The 19602-nt window shown below is 36.8% G+C and overlaps 1 protein-coding gene across 1 annotated transcript; it reads left to right on the top strand.

Annotated features, from left to right (window-relative positions):
- Window positions 1-384: 384 nt before the first annotated feature.
- On the top strand, window positions 385-19163 carry rab32a (RAB32a, member RAS oncogene family). The gene is made up of 3 exons (XM_056765227.1): window positions 385-837; window positions 12144-12421; window positions 17866-19163. Exons 1-3 carry the CDS (start codon window positions 624-626, stop codon window positions 18013-18015), a joined length of 642 nt encoding a protein of 213 aa, XP_056621205.1. The 5' UTR covers window positions 385-623; the 3' UTR covers window positions 18016-19163.
- The last annotated feature ends 439 nt before the right edge of the window (window positions 19164-19602 follow it).

Here is a 19602-nt window from a genome sequence, read left to right as displayed (position 1 = left end):
AACCAATTCAGTATAGCTTAAGTTTTATTACGAAGATATTATTATATTTTATTGATCTCAGCACTGATCTCAAATTCAGAATCATTATTTTAACTCCTTACTAAGAACATGAACAACTTGTGGTTACAACTGGTTACTAAATCGGGGTTAATTTTCATAAAGGACGTTCATTTAAATGCAATGCAGTCTAACTGCAACCTCGTGCTTTTATTTAATCTTCTGGTTCGCGTCTCACTTGCTTTTAATCAAACCAATCTGAGATTTCGACATCTCTGCAGTTGTGTCCCCTCAAGAGCATGTTGAAATCGATCCCTTCGTGGTTCCGTATTTACCCAACACGACTCACCAGACCACATCTCGTGAGTCATAACTTCTTTATTTCTTTGACCCTAAACCCCAGGCAATAGAAAAGCAATCCAGTCGCGATATTTCCGGGTCCTGTGACTTATCAGGTGGTTGCCCGGTGGGAGGAGATGGGAGTTTATGCTTTCTGTTTGAATACGCTTCTCTCACCCGAAACGTGAAGCTTTCGAGCACTTCTCCAAACTGAAGGAAGTGGTCGCTTAGAGGTGGCAAAACTTTTTCTCATTTAACTGACATTTGGAGTTGCACTAACTGACAGCATGGCAGGCGGGTCCGTGTCGGAGTGTAAGGAGTATCTGTTTAAAGTGTTGGTGATCGGGGAATTGGGTGTTGGAAAGACGAGCATCATTAAACGATACGTGCATCAGCTTTTCTCGCAAAACTACAGAGCGACCATAGGCGTGGATTTCGCCCTCAAAGTCATCAACTGGGACAGCAAAACACTAGTGAGGTTACAGCTGTGGGACATCGCAGGTAAGACTACGCGGGGAAGTAGCTTCACCTACACATGTGGCGAACGTAAACAAACGTCACCAGTCTGTCCTAAGTGCGAGTCTGGCTCACACTTATAAAATGATTGAAACTAGTCAATCAATAAACCAGTCAAAAAAGAAATAATTAAAGCGCGCACACGTAGATTTGCCGCGTCAAGGCGACTGTAAATGTCAGTGTTTTTGGGTGCTTTGAATAAACTCAAATATTGTGTTGGAACGTTATCAGCACGTACGAATGTTGAAGAACTGTTCTGGAAGCACAAAAGTTTAAGCAGATACGCGTGAGCACAATAATCACGTTAGCGAACATAATGACTAACGGAATGTAGGTCATGTTATGAGACTGGTGTGAGGGGGGAGATATGCCTTATGGCACTACTGTGATTGTGTGTAAAAAAAAAACTACTGTAGCTGTCCACCTAGACAGCATTTGTGCCTTTCGGGATATTATTAAATTCAGGCAGCTGGATTTTGGACGTGACTTAAATATATGAAGCAACCTGCAAGTTATCAAACTCTGAATACGCTTTAGCCTGAGTGACGCAAACAGTCACGTTGCCAATATTGTGTAAGTTCGCGTGCGTTCATAAAAGCCATATGAAATGGTTTTCTTTCTTTCTTTCTTTCATTTTTTCTTTCTTCCTTTCTTTCTCTCTCTCTCTCTCTCTCTCTCTCTCTCTCTCTCTCTTTCTTTCTATCTTTTTTATTTTCATTTTTCTTTCTTTCTTTCTTTCATTCATTTTTTCTTTCTTTTTTTCTTTTTTTTCATTTTTTCATTTTTTCTTTCTTTCATTCATTTCTTTTTCTTTCTCTCTCTCTTTCTCTCTCTCTCTTTCTTTCTCTATTTCTTTCTTTCTCTCTTTCTCTCTCTCTCTCTCTCTCTCTCTCTCTCTCTCTCTCTCTCTTTCTTTCTTTCTTTCTTTCTTTCTTTCTTTCTCTCTCTCCCTCTCTTTCTCTCTCTCTCTCTTTCTTTTTTTCCTTCTTTCTTTCTTTCTTTCTCTCTCTCTCTCTCTCTTTCACTCTCTCTCTTTCTCTCTCTCGCTCTTTCTTTCTTTCTTTCTGAAAAAGATTTGGAAGAATGATTGTAACCAAAACGTTATTGGCCACCGTTGACTACCATAGTAGGAAAATATATTTTGAAGAATGTATGACCGCAAACAGTCCTGTGGCACTTTTGACTACCCTTGTATCTCTTTCCTACTATGGTAGGCAATGATGGCCAAAAGGGTTTGGTTGTAAACACTCTTCCAAATATCTTTCTCTGTGATCATCAGAACAAAGGAACATTTTGACATAATGTTTATTTTTTGGTGAACTGTCCCTTTAAGACACAATTCTGTAGATCTTTCTTTATTTTATTTTATGTATTTCAAATTTTTTGTTTACCCCGCATAGTTCTTGCGTTTGATTCATATGCTTTAAAATCATTGCAGTGACTCAGCAGTTTCACACTGAAGCGCTCCTGAGACATTTCGGAGCTAAGAGGCGAGCGGTTTTTATTCTATTCACACCCTCTCATCCCATAGCTGCACCTCTGGTGTCATTAGAGGTTGATGTCCTGCTTCAATCTGCAGAACTATATTTCCCTGAAGAGAGATTACAGCATTGCACTGCAGTATTCTTTTAGAACAATAGCACCATGGAGGCATGTTTAATTCAATATACTGTACCAAATGTCCACACCAAATAAATGGACAGGCTTGGATTCCAATTTAATTTCAGCGTCATGTGCATCAGCATCCTGTGAAATTGAATCCTGTGTCTTTGTTAGACCACATTGGTTTGGTCATTTGTCTGTCATAAATCACCTGGTTCAAATGAAATCGATATCTGGAATACAGTAAGAATGTAATGACTTTCACACTTTTTATAAAGGATGCATATTTTTGCAGAATTCAGCCCTGATGTGAACTGCTCTTTGCAGCCACGTTGTATCAATCTGATATGTCAATTTGGAAATGTATTTATTTTAAATGATGATTCATTCTTTGTTGTCAAGCTGTTTTTCATACTTTTTATTGGTTAGATATTTGCAAAACCAAGTGACAAACATAAAGTGTGACTTAAAATAAGGATTTATGGCAAAAAATGAAAATCACGAAATATGGAGGACAGCAGTGATATTTAATTGTTGCTACTTTCTGAATTTGAGACAAACACATGATACCACTGACTAATCTCCATTATGACATTTACATTTCTTACTGGCCTTGGCTTCAGGAATGTTCTTTGCTCATAAGGAAGTTATTAAAAGTGGGTTTTCCAGTTGTTCTGAATAGACTATTACAATCAACACAAAGCATGTGGACAATTTCAATAGTGAAGTCTAAGCAGTAATTTGTACAATGCTTAAAAAAATAGACAGGATGAAAGATGAAATATGAAAGATGACAAGATGATGACAAGAAATATGACAAGATGAAATAACCTGTGGTTTCACATTTAGTTCGATTGCCCGGTCTGAACCCTAGTTCATTTGCTCCCCCTGACCCCGCTGGATTGTGATAATATTATTTTATTTGGGTCCGAACAGCGGTTTATTTGCGCCATCAAGCCTGCAGCTGTTTACCATGTTGCTTGTAACGTGACGCAGGAGAAGGCATCAAAATGCATAACATTGCATGCCTCAATTTATACATTTCTGTTTTTGAACCGGTTGAATGCTTTTCGCACATAACGGCACTTTCGTCAGTCTTACGAATGTACTGCAAATGCCCTTAAGAACGGTGAAGGCGAACAGAAATGATATATACAGCTCACTGCTTGGAGCCAGTCAGTCACACTTATCAGAAAAGTGAGTGAAACACACACACAAGCACACATTTTTACCAAATATTATGCATTAATACCAGTTCACTTTCGCGATTTGGTACAATTGCGTTCATATAAGCAGCGAACCGTACTGGAGTTCACATGAACCGCATCCAGGACCTTCCTATTTAAGCGGACTCTGGTACAGTTCGCGGGTACGCACAAGGGTTCGGAAGACAGCGCTCACATCATCCAAACGAACCGAACTCTGACGTTAATTGAACCCAGGTGCCAAACAAACGTGCTTATGTGAAACCACCCTTAGCTACCAGTAATTCAACATGTTTATTTAAAAGTCTATTGAATGAAATTTAGTGTCATGCTTCGGTGAATTTGCAAATTGCAACCTACAGCTCACAACACCACTCTCCATGCCTTTCAAAGCCCTACGGTGGCTGACACAGCACTAAGATGTCGTGACTATTGATTGGAAAATGAAGCCTCATGACTATTTCGAGAACAGATTCAAAGCTTCGAGAAAACAGCACCATCTGTAGGTTAATTAAACATAGCAGTCGCTTCTGGAAGAAGCTCTGTTAAACGAAGAAACCAGCAGATGAAATTCAGATTAATTTTAAAGAGTAAATAATTTGTGATTTTTAAGGTCCTACTTTGGTTAATGGATTGTCCAACAAGTTTACGTACATACAAGTTTTCTAATAATACGCAGTTATTATTACCTTACTTCTTGACTGACTCTCCAATCATTCGTTCGGCGATTCATCTGTCTAATCCCCTCCTTTCTGTCAGCCTAATCTGATCTGATTGGTCAGATGGTCTAGTCGTGTGAATGGTCAATTTAATAAATGAATATATCCATTCAAGTGTGGCAATAAATTCCAGTATGAGTTAATATAGATATTATTCGATACTGTACGTTGTATAGAATGAGGCATTCTAAGGTAATAAAAACATAACGCTTAATTATGTAAGGTCTTTATACCCCTCTGACGACGTAGTTATATATATCGAATAAATGCAAGCATTTCTCCAAAATTTACACATTGGATCTTTATATTTTCTGTTCATGTTTTTATGTCTTATTCAATGGTTTGAAGACATGCTAGACTGAGCTGTGTCTTTTAATCAGTCATTGATTGTCCTTTTTATAGACCCCAGTGTTTTATTAAAACAAATTTTTAGCCATAATCTTTATTCCCTGTTTTCTCACTTAGCCTTTTATTCTCTCACCTAAGTCTTGGTTGTCACATTGAGCTGCAAGGACAACATCAAAGATGTGTGAATTACACAGGTTGCATTTTTTCGGTGAGTGGGTTTGTGCGTGTGTCTGGAGAACAGCTGGACGACACTGAGCTTTGTTAAATGTCCTGTGTGTGCATCATGCATAGATGCATTGTTTTTTTTGGGGTTTTTTTACACAAAACTTAAATACTGTTATGAGGCCGTCATAAGTTACTATGGTAAGCCTGCAATAGAGATTTCTCACATATCTTCTAACAATCGGTGGCTGGCTGTTGGTAAAGCATGAGATTAGTTCCTCTTAACAACAACGGCAATTGTGTAGCTTTGTGACTTCCTGGACCAGTTCCCAAAGCCGGTCTGGACCTGTATCATGGTTAAAGTCGGCTCCATTTATGCATTTACTTCTACATCGCTATTTAACCCTGTTAATCATGCACATAATTGGTGGCTCTGTGGTACTAATCAAGTATGCTGTTTTTCCATACTCGCAGTCTCGCACCGACCAACATGTACAATAATGACCCTGAATTGGATGACTGTAATCAAGGCCTCCTGCAAATACCTATGTGTCGGACCCTGACTGAAGCTGGGGCTCATCCGCCCACCTTTGCCTGGAATAGCAGTCATCCACTGGGGCTGTCTGGAAGGGACATGCTTATTACAGACACGGGGCTTGACGGTTGAGAGACCTTAAAGGGATAGTTCACTTAAAAATCATCATTTATTTACCCTTATTATCATTCCAAACTTGTATGACTTTCATTCTTCTGCAGAACACAAAAGAAGATATTTTGAAGAATGTAGGTAACAAAACAGCATTGGCCACCATTGACGTCTATTGTATGGACACAACCACTGATACATTTCTCAAAATATATCAGAACTGGCTGGGGATTTCAGATTTTTAGGTGCTTGGGAGCCTAGCCAGATGTGTCAACATCGATCAATGCTAAACCACCAGTTAATGCCTGCTGAAGTAATGAAGTAATGCATTAATCTTGCAAAAAAATAGGTGGTTGTATTTCTCCAGGACTTATTATAATAATTTGGTAACAGTTTTTCGTGGTTATTGCGGGTACTCGCTCCCCAAGCACCATGAGACCTCTGTATCTAGTCATTAGCCGCGACGTACTGTTGGTCAACGGTTCCGAGTGTCTGAATTGTGTTTTTGTTCTACGGAGCATCACAAAAATATGCAGCTGGCTCGTCTGGCTTGGATTGTTGCCATAGCAACACACCCACAAGATTGTTATCTTGATAAAGGCCACGCAGGAGAAACTTAAGGTTGTCATGGCTATGGACAGCGAGTATCCCTGTCTCCTTTCGCCGCTGTCTCTTCTGTTGTTGTCTTTTAAGTATCTTAAGCCTTAAAGTAAACTGTAAGAAATCACAAACATTATAGCTGTTATATTTAACAATGCACAGATTTGTTCAGATGTGGTTTAAGATAATGAACAATACTGTACTGTACTGTACAATGTATGTATGAGGAAATCAATATATAATGTAGTTCTCCGTTGTGTTTCATCAGTTTCAGTCTCACATGAGGATCAGGAGGTAAAGAATCATAACTTTAGATCAATGGATTTTTGCTCTATATGTGTGATTTGAGCAGCATTTCTTTGTTCCTTTCATTCAATGAGGTCATGAGACCTATTTTTTCATATATTATATACTTCATGGCTCATTTGGCCTACACATAACATGTTTGACTATAACATCAAGCATATGTCTCCCATCTAATTAAGGACTCACATTTTTATGTATTTTACATTTGATTTAAAAAATATATAATTTTCTGGTACCATTTTAAATGAGTTTTTAGTAAAACATTAACGTATAATGGCAATCAGATTAGTAGTTATTTTTTATTAACTTGTAGGACTGCAATACGGATTACTATTCTTGTATACTAAAGACTAAGAAAACCAAAATCAGTTTTTTATGAAGAATGGCACAATTCCCATTAACACACTCATTTGCATATGTGTACCTCATGAATATTCTTTCTTAATGATGACAACGCTTAACCACAGAAAATATCATCATAGAAATGGCAATAAACTAAATCATACAATGCAGAATTCTTTTTGTTTTGCCATTTAGCAATTGCATTGTTTTTTGTGCCTGCATTATCAGATAAGGATGTCTCTCTGTAGTCTTAAATTTGGTTCCGTGCCGTTCTTTTTGCTTTGAATTATTTATTTATTTATTTTCATAGTCCCCTGTTATAAACCCAGGATATAAAGTGTCTTAATAAAAACATATAGTGAAATAATTTGCCTGCCCTGCCCAAATATGTACTTATTATAACGGATTTAAAAACAAAACATTTAGTCCACCCAAAAATGACAATTCTGTCATTATTTTCTCACCCTCTTGTAATTTCAAACATGTATGAGTACTTTCTTCTCCAGAACACAAAAGAATATATTTTGAATGAAGTAGATGACTGAACAGCGGTGGTACTCAATTACTTGCATGGGAACCATTGTGTTTGCTTACTAACATTTGCGAGTTCTGCAGAAAAAAAGTCATACAGGTTTGAATTGACAAGACGTGAGTAAACAGTAAATGATGACAGAATCTTCATTTAGGGGTGCCCTTTAATGTAAGTGCATTCCTTTAAACATACTTTACATTTAAATGTAAATGTAAACATACTTTTGGTCATTAAGTAGTATCTCTCATAATAATAGGTATAATACAATACAAGGTATAGGGAGGAAGAAGGCTTTTGACAAGGTGTCTTCACCTATTCATTTGTATATTTATTGATTGTTTATTTGATTCGATTTTTTGGGGGGAGGGGGTTGGCTGTTGTTTTTATTGTTTTGTTTGCTTTAGTTTAGTTTTCGGACATTATTCTTCCTCATGGTGGATATAAATGTAACTATGTGGGTTTTTCGAGTTCTGAGTTATTTAGAGATAAGAACGACTATATGGGCAATTCTGTGAAAATGTCAACCTTTTCACGAAAACAATACGTTTTTACCAGTGTTTTTTTTTTATGGTAATAGCACAGATTTTAACATTTGATGGTTCATATTCCCATGTGAGATCTCTCTTCAAATTTGTTAAGCATTTGTTTTATTTTTAGTGTATGATTTTCATAGTCAGGCAAGTTGCATTTTCAGGATTGTCACATCCATAACGCATATTTCTCATAAATGGACACATGAAAATTAATATAAAAGAACTATTTTATGTTCTATAAAGAGGCAGTCCTTCTCCATTCATTGGGGATTATTCCTTCAGGATTGTGCATTTTATTTTATAGAAATTAAGGATGCAACAATACATCTCACCCACGGTTCAATACGGACCTCAGTTTATGGCCTACGGTTTTCGGTTAGGTTCTGATGGCTTCGGCGCATTAAAGTGTTTTTTGATTGTTTAATGCTTATGTTACAGGAACAGTAAAAACTTAAGAAAAAAAATATTTTTCTGAAATTCTCTTTATTTTACTTGACTTATTTTATTATCTTTAAGCAAAAAAAAACTTCTTCAAATGACTGGTGTATTTAATAAATGTAAAGATTTACACTGGCAGCTCACAGCAGTTTTTGGTTTACTGTTCATCAACACGCCAGTTAAATAAGCTTCTTGAAGAGATATGATGCATCAGAGTAATTCAAATGACGTAATGAAAACTTGTAAGCGTAAACGCGGGCTCAATGGGAAAGGCCAAAGATAATATATTAACAAAGTGCATCACTGCCATTGCAATTAATTAGAAGAAATGCAATGCTTGGAGGCGCTCTTGCTAAGACGTTAATAGGTGTCTGAAAGGCCGCCGAGTGGCATGACTTTCGTGAAGCGGACTTTGGCATGGAGCTAGAAGAGATGCTTCTGCTGCATGTGCTCAGAGCAACTCGAACGTGCTGCTCTCGTCTGCAGTGTAAAAATACACTCTCGATGTGCCAAATTTGGACATTATCACTACATACAATAAAGCCAGCTCGCGTCTGTTCGGCAGCATTACACTCGAAAACAGCACATTGCTTCTCGTATTGCAGAGAAGGTGCATCGCCCGATCACAACTCGCTATTAGATATTGGGGATGTGTTTATCTATCTCAGCATAAGTGACATTTTTTATGTTTAGACTCTATCAACAAGGCTTCAGTAAAATATAAACGGATTGTTCAATATAATTGTAACAAATTCATTCTCTGTTAATTTTATGTCACGTCCATAATGCAGAATGTCACGTCAATAATGCTGGAATTGCCCATATGTATATAATTGTGATTATTTTAAATTGATAAGCTTATGTGATAGAATCATAAATATAAAAGGATGATATTATTTGAGCAGTGGAGAAAGGGGTAGGATTATACAAGCAGATAGTTGCTTCTTCCTGCTCCTTTTCGGATATGTATACGTCACGATTATTTGTTTTGTTGTTGATTTATTTATTAGGTAATTTTTTTTTTTTTACATGTTCGAAATAAAGTTTTTTTCATTCATTCATTAATTTTCATTCATAATTCGATGTCTACACAATAGCTTATCGTATATGTTATAAATCATAAGTCAGTATTGACCTCTAAAAACATTGATCGGCCCTTCTCTATTACCACCATGGCATCAAAGGTTTTGTTTACTCCTGGTTCCTTTTATTGTTGTAAAACTGTCAGTGTTGTGCTGTGCTATATTTGCAAATGCTACCGGCGAGTCTGTTGTGCCTGTCGCATTGATTCCTTCGTGGGATGTAAAAACAAGTCCATCGATCTGTGATAAATGGAGATTGATTCTTTACATTGCTTCCGCAGAGATGAGAGAAAGATCTCCCACTGCACAATTATTGACACTTTCTCATTCCCTGCTTGAAAAGTTAGGAGCTCCAGTATTGATCAATGCCACAAGGACAATACAACTAAAAGTCATCCAATAGTCCATTAATTTAACTCATCTGTCAAGCAAAACATTCAGCCAAAAAATTGGTTGACTTGTCGAAGTGCATTTTGTCGAAATGTACCAACTAGAGAAAAATATTTTTCTCCGCTTCCTCATTTCAATGTAAGGGACTAGGGAATGCACCTGCAAATGTGAAACTATTACATCAGACTGTGGCTTTTTCTCAGTTAATACAAAACGCTGTGCTAAACCTCACCCGTTTCAACACTAGTTCTTCTTTTCTTTTTCAGTTTCCTTCTATAAACCACCACAGGTATATTTGCTCAGTCAGTAGAAAGTACTGACCCCTCGTTGGCCCTCTTTACCCCATAATAGCATCATAAACAAAGAACCTTCAATTATTGAGAAAATAGCTGGCACTCGTGGCATATTGTGGAACATCAATCATGGTTATGATTCTGGTCCTCCTCATGTTATTTCTAGAAACATAAAAGCTGTTCTTTAATTTTCACTCTTGACTTGCCCCGTGACAGCTGGCTGATCTCACAAAATACATTCACAAGCTACTTTCTCCCTGGTCTCCTGGTGCTTTGTATTTTTACTTCTCTATTCAAAGATTTTTTAGGGGCTGTGCATGTGCCCAAAATTGACAAGAAGCCAAAAATGATGTTCTGTCTTGTGTGTCAGGCCTCAGGTGTGCTCACCTGAGGTTAAATGGTCTAAATTTAGACCAGCAATCAAGAGCAATTAAGTGCCAAGAGACCTGAGGAGCTTTTGGCATGTGAAGTGCGTAACCGAGTGAGGGAAGATAATGAAACGGAGACCGTTGGGGTTGAAATGTTCATTCTTAGGTAATGAAAAAAACATAACCCATCATTATGTAAGGTCTTATACACCTCTGAAGAAATATTTGTCCTTAGATTTTATTGCATATCTGTTAAATAGATTTTTGTGAAGACAAAAATGTGGCTTTTATGACTATAGTCAAACCTTTAAACACACATTTAATGCTTGACTGCACTTCCTCTCCTTCCCTCATGCTCCAAAGTTAGAGAGAGAGAGAGGGAGAGAGGGGTAGAGCAAAGCAGTGTCAGGCGTCACAGACAGCCCTGTGATCAGTCTGAACTCAGATCTGAAGCAATAATTTGGGTTCTGGCTTAACTTGCTCATCTACACAAGTTTACTAAACTGGAAAACTGTCATTCCTCAGGGAAAACGCACACTGCATTATTTTAAAAAGAACACCGTGGTCACTTTTTTGCATATTAACATTTTTAAATCATCGGATGGCATACGCTAGTGTTAAGTGCATATTGTGAGACTGAGTTTAATCATGCTATTATTACGAATAAATGAAATATAACCATAATCTACAGACTTCACATGTTATGCTGCTGTAACAATTATTGCTTGAGATCAATTCTTGGTGTTGTACATTTGTGATGTCAAGTTGAGACTTTGAGAATTTTTTTAATCATTTTGATTCTTTTAATGGGTTTCCCCCAATTCTTTCTATATACCGCATAAAAAAGACATGTCTTGGACCAGACCATTGGGATCCAGAATATATCGAGTGATTATCTCCCTATTACATGCTTTAATTTCCAAGGAAAAATTTTTTCAGTTTGGTTCCATTCAAGCACCAAATTGCTTTTCCTGTACGTCGTGTTCATTGTGTGTTCCCATCGTTGCACAACATTTACTCTTTTTCTAATTGTCTGTTTCTCATTTCCCTCAGATCATCATATATTCTCTATTAAGTTTCTCTCCTCCTCACAATCTCTTTTTTTTGCCTCAGCGTGTTGTATGAGAAAAGAGGTCAAGCTCAGTTTCTTTCCTCAAGCGAGTCTGAATGCCATTTTCACTTTTGATCCGAAAGCTGTTCCCTTCTCCATTCTTTTTCAGTTTCAAATATTTGCCATTTTTACTTCATCTCTTTTCTTTCCATGCTGTATTGTACAGTATGAATTGTGTACTAAAATTTTTTTAGTTTTTACATATCAATCCAATATGACATAAAACAGGAGGAAATCGTTGTGGTGAATTGAGGTGTGATGGATATGAAAAGGGAGTTCTTTGATGTGTTATTAGCAAATACCGCTGGGCGAATTCTTCGCTCTTCTTTTTTTCTGTCCATCTAGCTTTCGAAGATTTGGTGCAGTGCTGGGCTTTATCCCTCCACGGGCGAGATGAACTGTGAGACAGAGCAGCAGATCTCAGACAGCCTCTGTCCACACGTACCCAGACATTATGTGCTTCGGGATAGAACTGAAATGAGTGCAGTGTAACATGCTAAACGAACTGTTTTAGATAGCTTTGAGGAAAATAATGAAAAGCGTAGCCTTTGTAATTTGGTTGAAAACGCTTATGTTTTTTTGACCCCATTCATTTTGCCTTTTGTCTCATTTAGGTCAAGAACGCTTTGGGAACATGACCAGGGTTTACTATAAGGAGGCTGTAGGTGCGTTCGTGGTTTTCGACATTACTCGAGGCTCTACATTTGAGGCTGTTTCAAAGTGGAAGCACGATTTGGACAGCAAGGTGAAACTAGCCAATGGAACTCCAATCCCTTCTGTCCTTCTGGCCAATAAATGTGATCAGAAAAAAGATGGATCAAACAATGCTTCTCTTATGGACAACTTCTGCAAAGAAGCTGGATTTCTGGGTTGGTTTGAAACATCAGCTAAGGTAAAGTACACTGATTATACACTAACACTATTTTTGTGTTTGTTTGTGCGTGGTCACAAGAGGTTTTTGCTACGGATAGAAGCTTTTTTCTACACCTTTCCTGACTAATCAGCTCAGACGACCATGAAAGCTGCCATGTTAGCTCATGTGTTAAAAATGGCTGACATTCTCAATGGTATTAGGCCCAAACAGCGCAACTAGGGCAGTCCTAACATAATCCATAACATTAGCCACTCCTTGTGTGCATAAACCATCAGATGTATATCAAGTGTGCAGTGTGTGACTCGTCATGTGATGCAATGAAGTGTGTACGATTTTCAAGGGAGAAACTTTTGGTCTTAACTGGGGCCATTTCTCATAGAGATAGACAGTTTAATGTCTTTACGTATATATTCAAATAGGGCTTTCACAGTACATTGTTCCAAAGCAACATCACAAACTATAGAGCCTCAAAAACCCCCCAGTGTGCCAGACAAAAGCATCAGGGCAGCAGGATTAAAAAAGACTACGGTCATTTACTGATATGCCTGGGTAAACACAAGCCTTCAGTGTGGGCTTAAAGAAAGAAATCGTGTTTGAGCTTCAAACACTGATAGAACGAGTGTCCTAAACTAAATAGCTTTGTTGGAAAATGCTCTTTCACCTCCAGTGGATTTGGCTTAGGGTATTATCAGAAGATGACAGTTCTAGGATCATTGGTATTATCATATGGTCAATTTCATGTTAAGCTTCCATACTGTTAGCACAGATTTTGGTCAGTATTTGGTGGTTTAAAATGATGCTTCTCAGTTCTTTATGCATTTTTTAAAGCGTCCATAATGGACCATATTCTTCATAAATGGGTACATGAGAATTGAAAATTATTATTTAATGTGCTATTTAAAGCCATCAATTTGGTTTTATTGCTTAAAATTTGTAAATAGTATTTCACAGAAATCCTATAAAGTACAGTAGAGCTCATAATTATTCATACCATATACATATGATCAATCAGAGAAGGCTGTAAAAATACATCTGCATTATAAAAGCCTTTAGATCTTTTATTTAAAACAATCCAAAAATGTAACCTTTCATTAGAGAGCAGGAATTTGAAATGGGGAGGGGAATCTCATTATGAAAGAAATGTTTTTTTGCAGTACTTTTTGCAGCCTCCTTTTTGCCAAGATAACAGCTCTGAGTCTTCACCTATAATGCGTAATGAGTTTAGAGAACACCTGACAAGAGATCAGAGACTTCACCCAGAATTGCTTCATCCAGAATCACTCCAGACCCTTCAGCTTTTCCTCTTCAGTTCTCCCCACTCATTTTCTGTAGGGTTTAGGTCAGGGATCTGGGATGACCACGGCAGAAGCTTTGTCTTGTGCTCAATGACCCATCTTGTTTTGATTTTGGATGTTTGTTTTTGAACATTGTCCTGTTGGAATATCCAAGCTTGGTTCATTAAGTGACTCCTAGCAGGTACAGATTTTTTTATCTGTTGGTATTTTCTGAAATCCATGATGTCATCTACAGTACTCTGAACAAGACATCCAGGATCTCCAGCAGAGAATTAACCCCAAAACATTAACGATACAGCAATGTTTATTATTTTACAAATGGGGTTTATCTCTGTGTGCACCAAATCATGAATATGAATAATTTTGAGCTCAACTGTATGTTGTTTCTCAAAATGGTATCCTTTTGTCACATCCATAATGGATGTTTATTTCCCTTTTTTTAAGTAGAAAATTTCTGCTGACTGCGGCACTTCTCCGCCCTCCTCCGCTGGCCTCCTTGTCTTTGGTCGATTTAAATCAATGTTTAATTTTGACAAATAAAAATATCCTAAATTTAAAGCCTGAAAAATAATCTGTGTGCACATGGGACTGTTTAACGTGGTGCTGTAAATTTACTTCATGCACCTAACCTAATTAATGTCGTTAATGTGACGTAATCACGTCAGGGGTCATGATGGAGGGTGAGGAAATTCCTAAGACTGATGGCTTTTCGTTTGCCTGGTTTTATTTTAAACTTAACTAATATTTTTATATTTTGCTACACTTATTGATTACATACGCTATTTCTAATAAAAAATAAAATTCTGGAAATCATCTTGCGATCCCACAATAGCGGCCTTGCGACCCCCACTTTGGGAACCTCTGGTCTAGACCAGTGGTTCTCAAATTTTTTGGTTGTAAGGCCCCCTTCATTTAGAGTGCTTTGCTGTCCCCCAAATGAAAAAATATAATCTTAAACTTCAAATTTTGAATAAACCAAACATATATTCGGGTATACAATGCAGGAACTGGTTGGTGGTCTTATCTTTCTGATGTTTGATTGCATAGAATCTATAATACAGTACATTTTTATATTTTGTAAAATGACATAAAATCTGTGACCCCTGGATCCACCATGGGCCCCCAGTTTGAGAACCATTGGTCTAGAGTCTAGACTCTATCAACATGAGTTATATTTCAAGTTTTGCCTGAAAATGTCACATCTATACACTGGAATTGACAAATTTGATTTGGTCCATTATTTTGAGTAATTTGAACACATTTTGCATTTGTGCACAAAAATTAAAAAAGATTAAATTATAAATAAATATTTTAAACATTTTTTTAAATATATCAAACTATTATCTTTATGCAACTGTCTATATTAGAAAGATACAAATAAACTACTTAGCTTTATGGTTTAGTCACATAATTTCTAGACCTGATTAGAACTTTGCCGGCTGCATTTTAACAAAACACTGCAGGTCAATCCAGAAGAAGTGCAATATAATAATCAAGTCATACGAATGCTGGATCTTAATATTCTGTACATAAGCAATATAGGCATCATCATCCCTGTAGATTTTTGGAGTCTTAAATTTGATTGGCAGAAAATCACCATACATTTGGGAATTCAAGACTACTGAGAAGTAGAAGTATTTCTTTAAAACACAGGGGACCACTGCTGTCTACGTATAAAAATGTATCATAAAAGTTATGTTCTTTCTATATAAAAAAGGATTTGTAGTGCCTGCAGTATGCTGAGTTCCATGGCGTTTGTTATTACAAATGGCTGTCAAGATACATTGTCACTGAGCTTCTTGCAAAGATAGAGAAATATGTGTTTATAGTCTTACATCAGCCGACTCTCTGATATGTTTCTGTGCGTATTAATCTTCTCTTTCTTTCCTGCACACACACACATAACTGAGGGATGCCGCATAGAAAAATGTAGTTGCTGAAAGCTCACTTGTTTGACAGCTATAGAGAAATAGACTCGAGGGAGAGAATGAAAATAGACGAACAGGGTGGAGGAGGAAGTGTCTGGTGTTAATTCTAGGGAATACGTTGTCTATGCCAGTGTATGTGATTTGGGGAGGTATTTAACACTCAGCTTAATTGTACCCCTTAAAAATTTCTAGTCACAAGATTTGGCCTTAAATATCTTGCATGTGTCTTGCTTTTAAAAAAAGTGCTATTATGTTGGGTTTCTGTCTCCCTGTGGTGCTGTCTGGTCCTGACTGTTTAACAGAAGGTGTCACAGCCCGGTCTGCATAAGCACATGTTTCTGAAATAGATCTCTCGGTCAGGGACTCAACACACAGATGTCTGGCGGGGAGCTCTGGCACCTGTCGTGTGTATTTGTGTGCACGTGCATGCACGTGTGTTTATGTTAATGGCTCTCATCTATGAGGACATCCTTGTGTCTAGACAAGCAGCCACTGTTCCTCGTGTCTTGCTCTATGTCCCAATCTCTTTCTTTCTGACCATTTTGTTTCATACTGACCATTTTGAAAGATGTAAAGAACAGAAGCACAAACGTCCAGAAGACACACGCTGAATTTGTATTCATTTAAATCCACTTCCTTGAACAAAATCATAATTCTGTTTACAGTTCACAATTTCGATAGGCTGAATGAAACACAACCCTGGTCCCTGAGGAGAAATTGTAATGAAAACAAGTTCCAGACAATTGCAGAACATTACGATTTGAACCAGTGAAAGAAAATGTTTTGTTTATAAGCATGCATCATGTATCGCCGTGTGGGCAGACAAGCAGGCCACAGGGCTTCTGTGAGCTCTGTAGCCCTAATCGATTATCATAATAGTTTCATAGCATGTCTGTGGATACAGTTTAAACAAGTTTCACAATGCCACATGCGCATCGCTTTAAATGCCAATTATATCAACCGGTTTGAAGATTTTGTGACCAGATGAGGTTACGACAGGTCACTTCCCTTCAAACAGACAGGGACACAGAACACTTTCTGAAAATCATACCTTGAAACAGTCCTATGAATTTATAAAAAGCTTGAAAATTAAAGTTAGTTACAAAATACCAACTGCTCGCAGTCACACGTAGGAAATAATTTACATAACAGCTTTTAACCTTTTTCCATTGTTATTTTTTGTTATTTTTTGTTATTTTTTGTTATCTTTTGTTATTTTTTGTTATTTTTTGAATTTTTTGCAATATATGCTTATATCGTTTTATATCTATTCGTTTATTTTTTAAGTTCCTGTAGATTGATTTATTTTTACTTTAGTTTGAGCTTAGTTTTTGTTTATTATTATAGATTTAGTGCCTTCAATGTATTTAAGTTTTTCCTGTAATTTTTCGGAGAATATTTGATTTCAACTAACAGAAATGTTTTTTCAAGTTTTAATTTTAGTAAACTATACTAATCTTGTTTAGGAGATGCTTTTATTAAAGCTAACTTACAAGTTATGAAAATCACAGGTAATTTATCATACAAGTGCTAACAATATTAACTAGTTTCAAGAAAAAGCTTGAGCTCAAAGTGCAGTTGATATATAGTGAAAAAAATACTATTTTTAATCTTATAACCTGTATTTTATATTACAATTTTAAACATATAAACAAAAATAGAGCCGTATATCATTTCATTGAATTTTTTCTCTCGCATGTTCTTTTACTATGCTGGACATTCTCACAGAAACAGAAATTGTCCCACTGAATTGCCTGTGCCAACCCGTATCTAGCTCAGTTCTCTGGATGAATGTCAAGTACTGATGGTTGGCTTTTGTTTAACCTATTTTTTCCACCTTCACTCAAGTTATCCAAATTTACAACCTCTCGCTTTGAACTCAGAAACTGCTCAGGGATATAGGGATGTAAATGGAAAGCGAGCGAATCGTCTTGTAAGAGTGATGAGTACAGAGATGGTGTAGGCGGGTGACATCAATCCACCATTATCCTGAAGTACCTCTCAAAGGCTGAGTCTCACCACGCATCAATTTGGCTTAACAAGTTTTGTCTATTGACAGTATTGTAATTGATCCTAATGTTCCAGAAAGATGGCTTAAACAGAACATGTCAAATTTAGCAGGCTGGCATTCACACAGAGGCGTACATCCGACACCCAACAATCAATCTCAACAATAAGACTAATAATGTGCATCAATTTTGATTTCACATTGACTTAATATCTTCTCTTTTCACTGCAGGAAAACATTAACGTAGATGAGGCCGCCCGATTCCTGGTGGAGAACATCCTTCTCAATGACAAAGGCCTTCCGTATGAAGAGATCAATGGTGACCGAATTAAACTGGACCAACAAACTGTGCCTGCTGAGAGCAAATCAGGCTGTTGCTAATGTAGATGCACTTACCTGTCCCATCATACCCACAGTGGAAGCCGGAGGCCAGCGACTGAGCTAAAGAAAATGCCACCTAACCTACACCACAATCCCACCCTCCATCCTTATCTTAAAAAACACAAGAGATAACCCCTGCCACGGGTCACATACTGTATATCACAAGAGGCTTGTCAGTTTGTGCACCTGAAGAGGAGATGGCACTGTGAAAGGATAGATGAAAAGAGAAAAACATCTGATAGCTTTAAATGCCGTTTTTTCTGTGTCATTCTTGGCCTGTGTCAGTTTTATACCACAAAATGCTATGTTATTTTATGTCAAGCCGATCATAAATGTATGTATGTTTTAAAATTGAATATAATGAAAAAAGGTAAATCAATGTCATAGGTAGACAAATACCAGTGTATGTTTCCCCGCAAAACTGAATGTTCATTACACTATTAAAGAAGGAAAGCAGTTTTTAAAGAATAGCCCCCTCACAAATATTTCTGAATTCTGTCATTATTTCCTCACCTTCATTAAGATTTAATCTCTTTTGTGCAACACAGAAAAGTATTATTTATTCCAGAATGTCTTGTTTTTTTCCCAATAAAATTAAAAGAAATAGTGAGTAAGACTAACAGTATAGTAGTGCAAGTTACATAGATTACTTTATAATGTTTTTATGGTACTTATCTGTTCTGTTTTGGAGTGTACAGTCCTTGGTTTCCATTAACTACTTAATCTGTTTTATACCGAGGCATATGAGATTAGGGTGAGTAAATATATATTTTTGCATATATTATCTATTCAGTGTACTCTTGAGCTGTACGCCTCCCTAACTGGGAATATCTTTATCAAGTATTGCCAAAAAAAGGTTCTCATGATGTTGCTTTATGGCAAAACAGTAAATTCACATTTAGTGAATGTATGCTGAGAAGGTTACTTTATTGAACTTTTACAATTTGAAAATCGTACAAACTTAGAAAACAAAACTATACTCCAATCGACGAATGGGGGAAATATTCGGATTTGTTCATTTTGAACAATGGTAGCCTACTGAATGAGAGATGTGGGCACCTGTGTTCATGCCTTTATAATTCAATGAGACAAATATGCCTGTTTCTTAAGAGTGAGAATAAATAAAACTGCTTTGTTAAAATCTGCAATAGCTGGTATGTTTCCAAGTTTATGACAACTCAAAATGGCGTTTAACATCTTATGAAACCGAGGTACACATACACATTTGATCTTATTTGTTTGTTTTTAGGAATCAGAAGAGTTTGGTTCCAAAATGAACACAAACGTTTAAAAATCATGTTTTTTCATTATGTTATCATGTTTTTATTGTGTTAGTTAGCTGTATTTTTTTTAGTTATTAAAGCTTAAAACAAATATTAGCTCTGTATTCTGTGGTAGGTTATATGAGACCAGTCTTTTTGACGGCAATTATACTTTGTGTTGTTCATATGCTGTCACAATTGCTTCCATTGTTTACCCCATATGTAAATCGCTTTGGATTTAAGCTTCTGCTAAATGAATAAATGTACATGTAAATCAAAACAAACCGACTGATATAAATTGAATGCACAATATAAAAACATGAAA

The sequence above is a fragment of the Triplophysa dalaica genome, chromosome 13 (assembly GCF_015846415.1).
Source record: "Triplophysa dalaica isolate WHDGS20190420 chromosome 13, ASM1584641v1, whole genome shotgun sequence".
Taxonomy (NCBI): domain Eukaryota; kingdom Metazoa; phylum Chordata; class Actinopteri; order Cypriniformes; family Nemacheilidae; genus Triplophysa; species Triplophysa dalaica.
The sequence above is the reverse complement of the archived record's forward strand: the minus strand, read 5'-3'. Positions and strand labels throughout refer to the sequence as shown.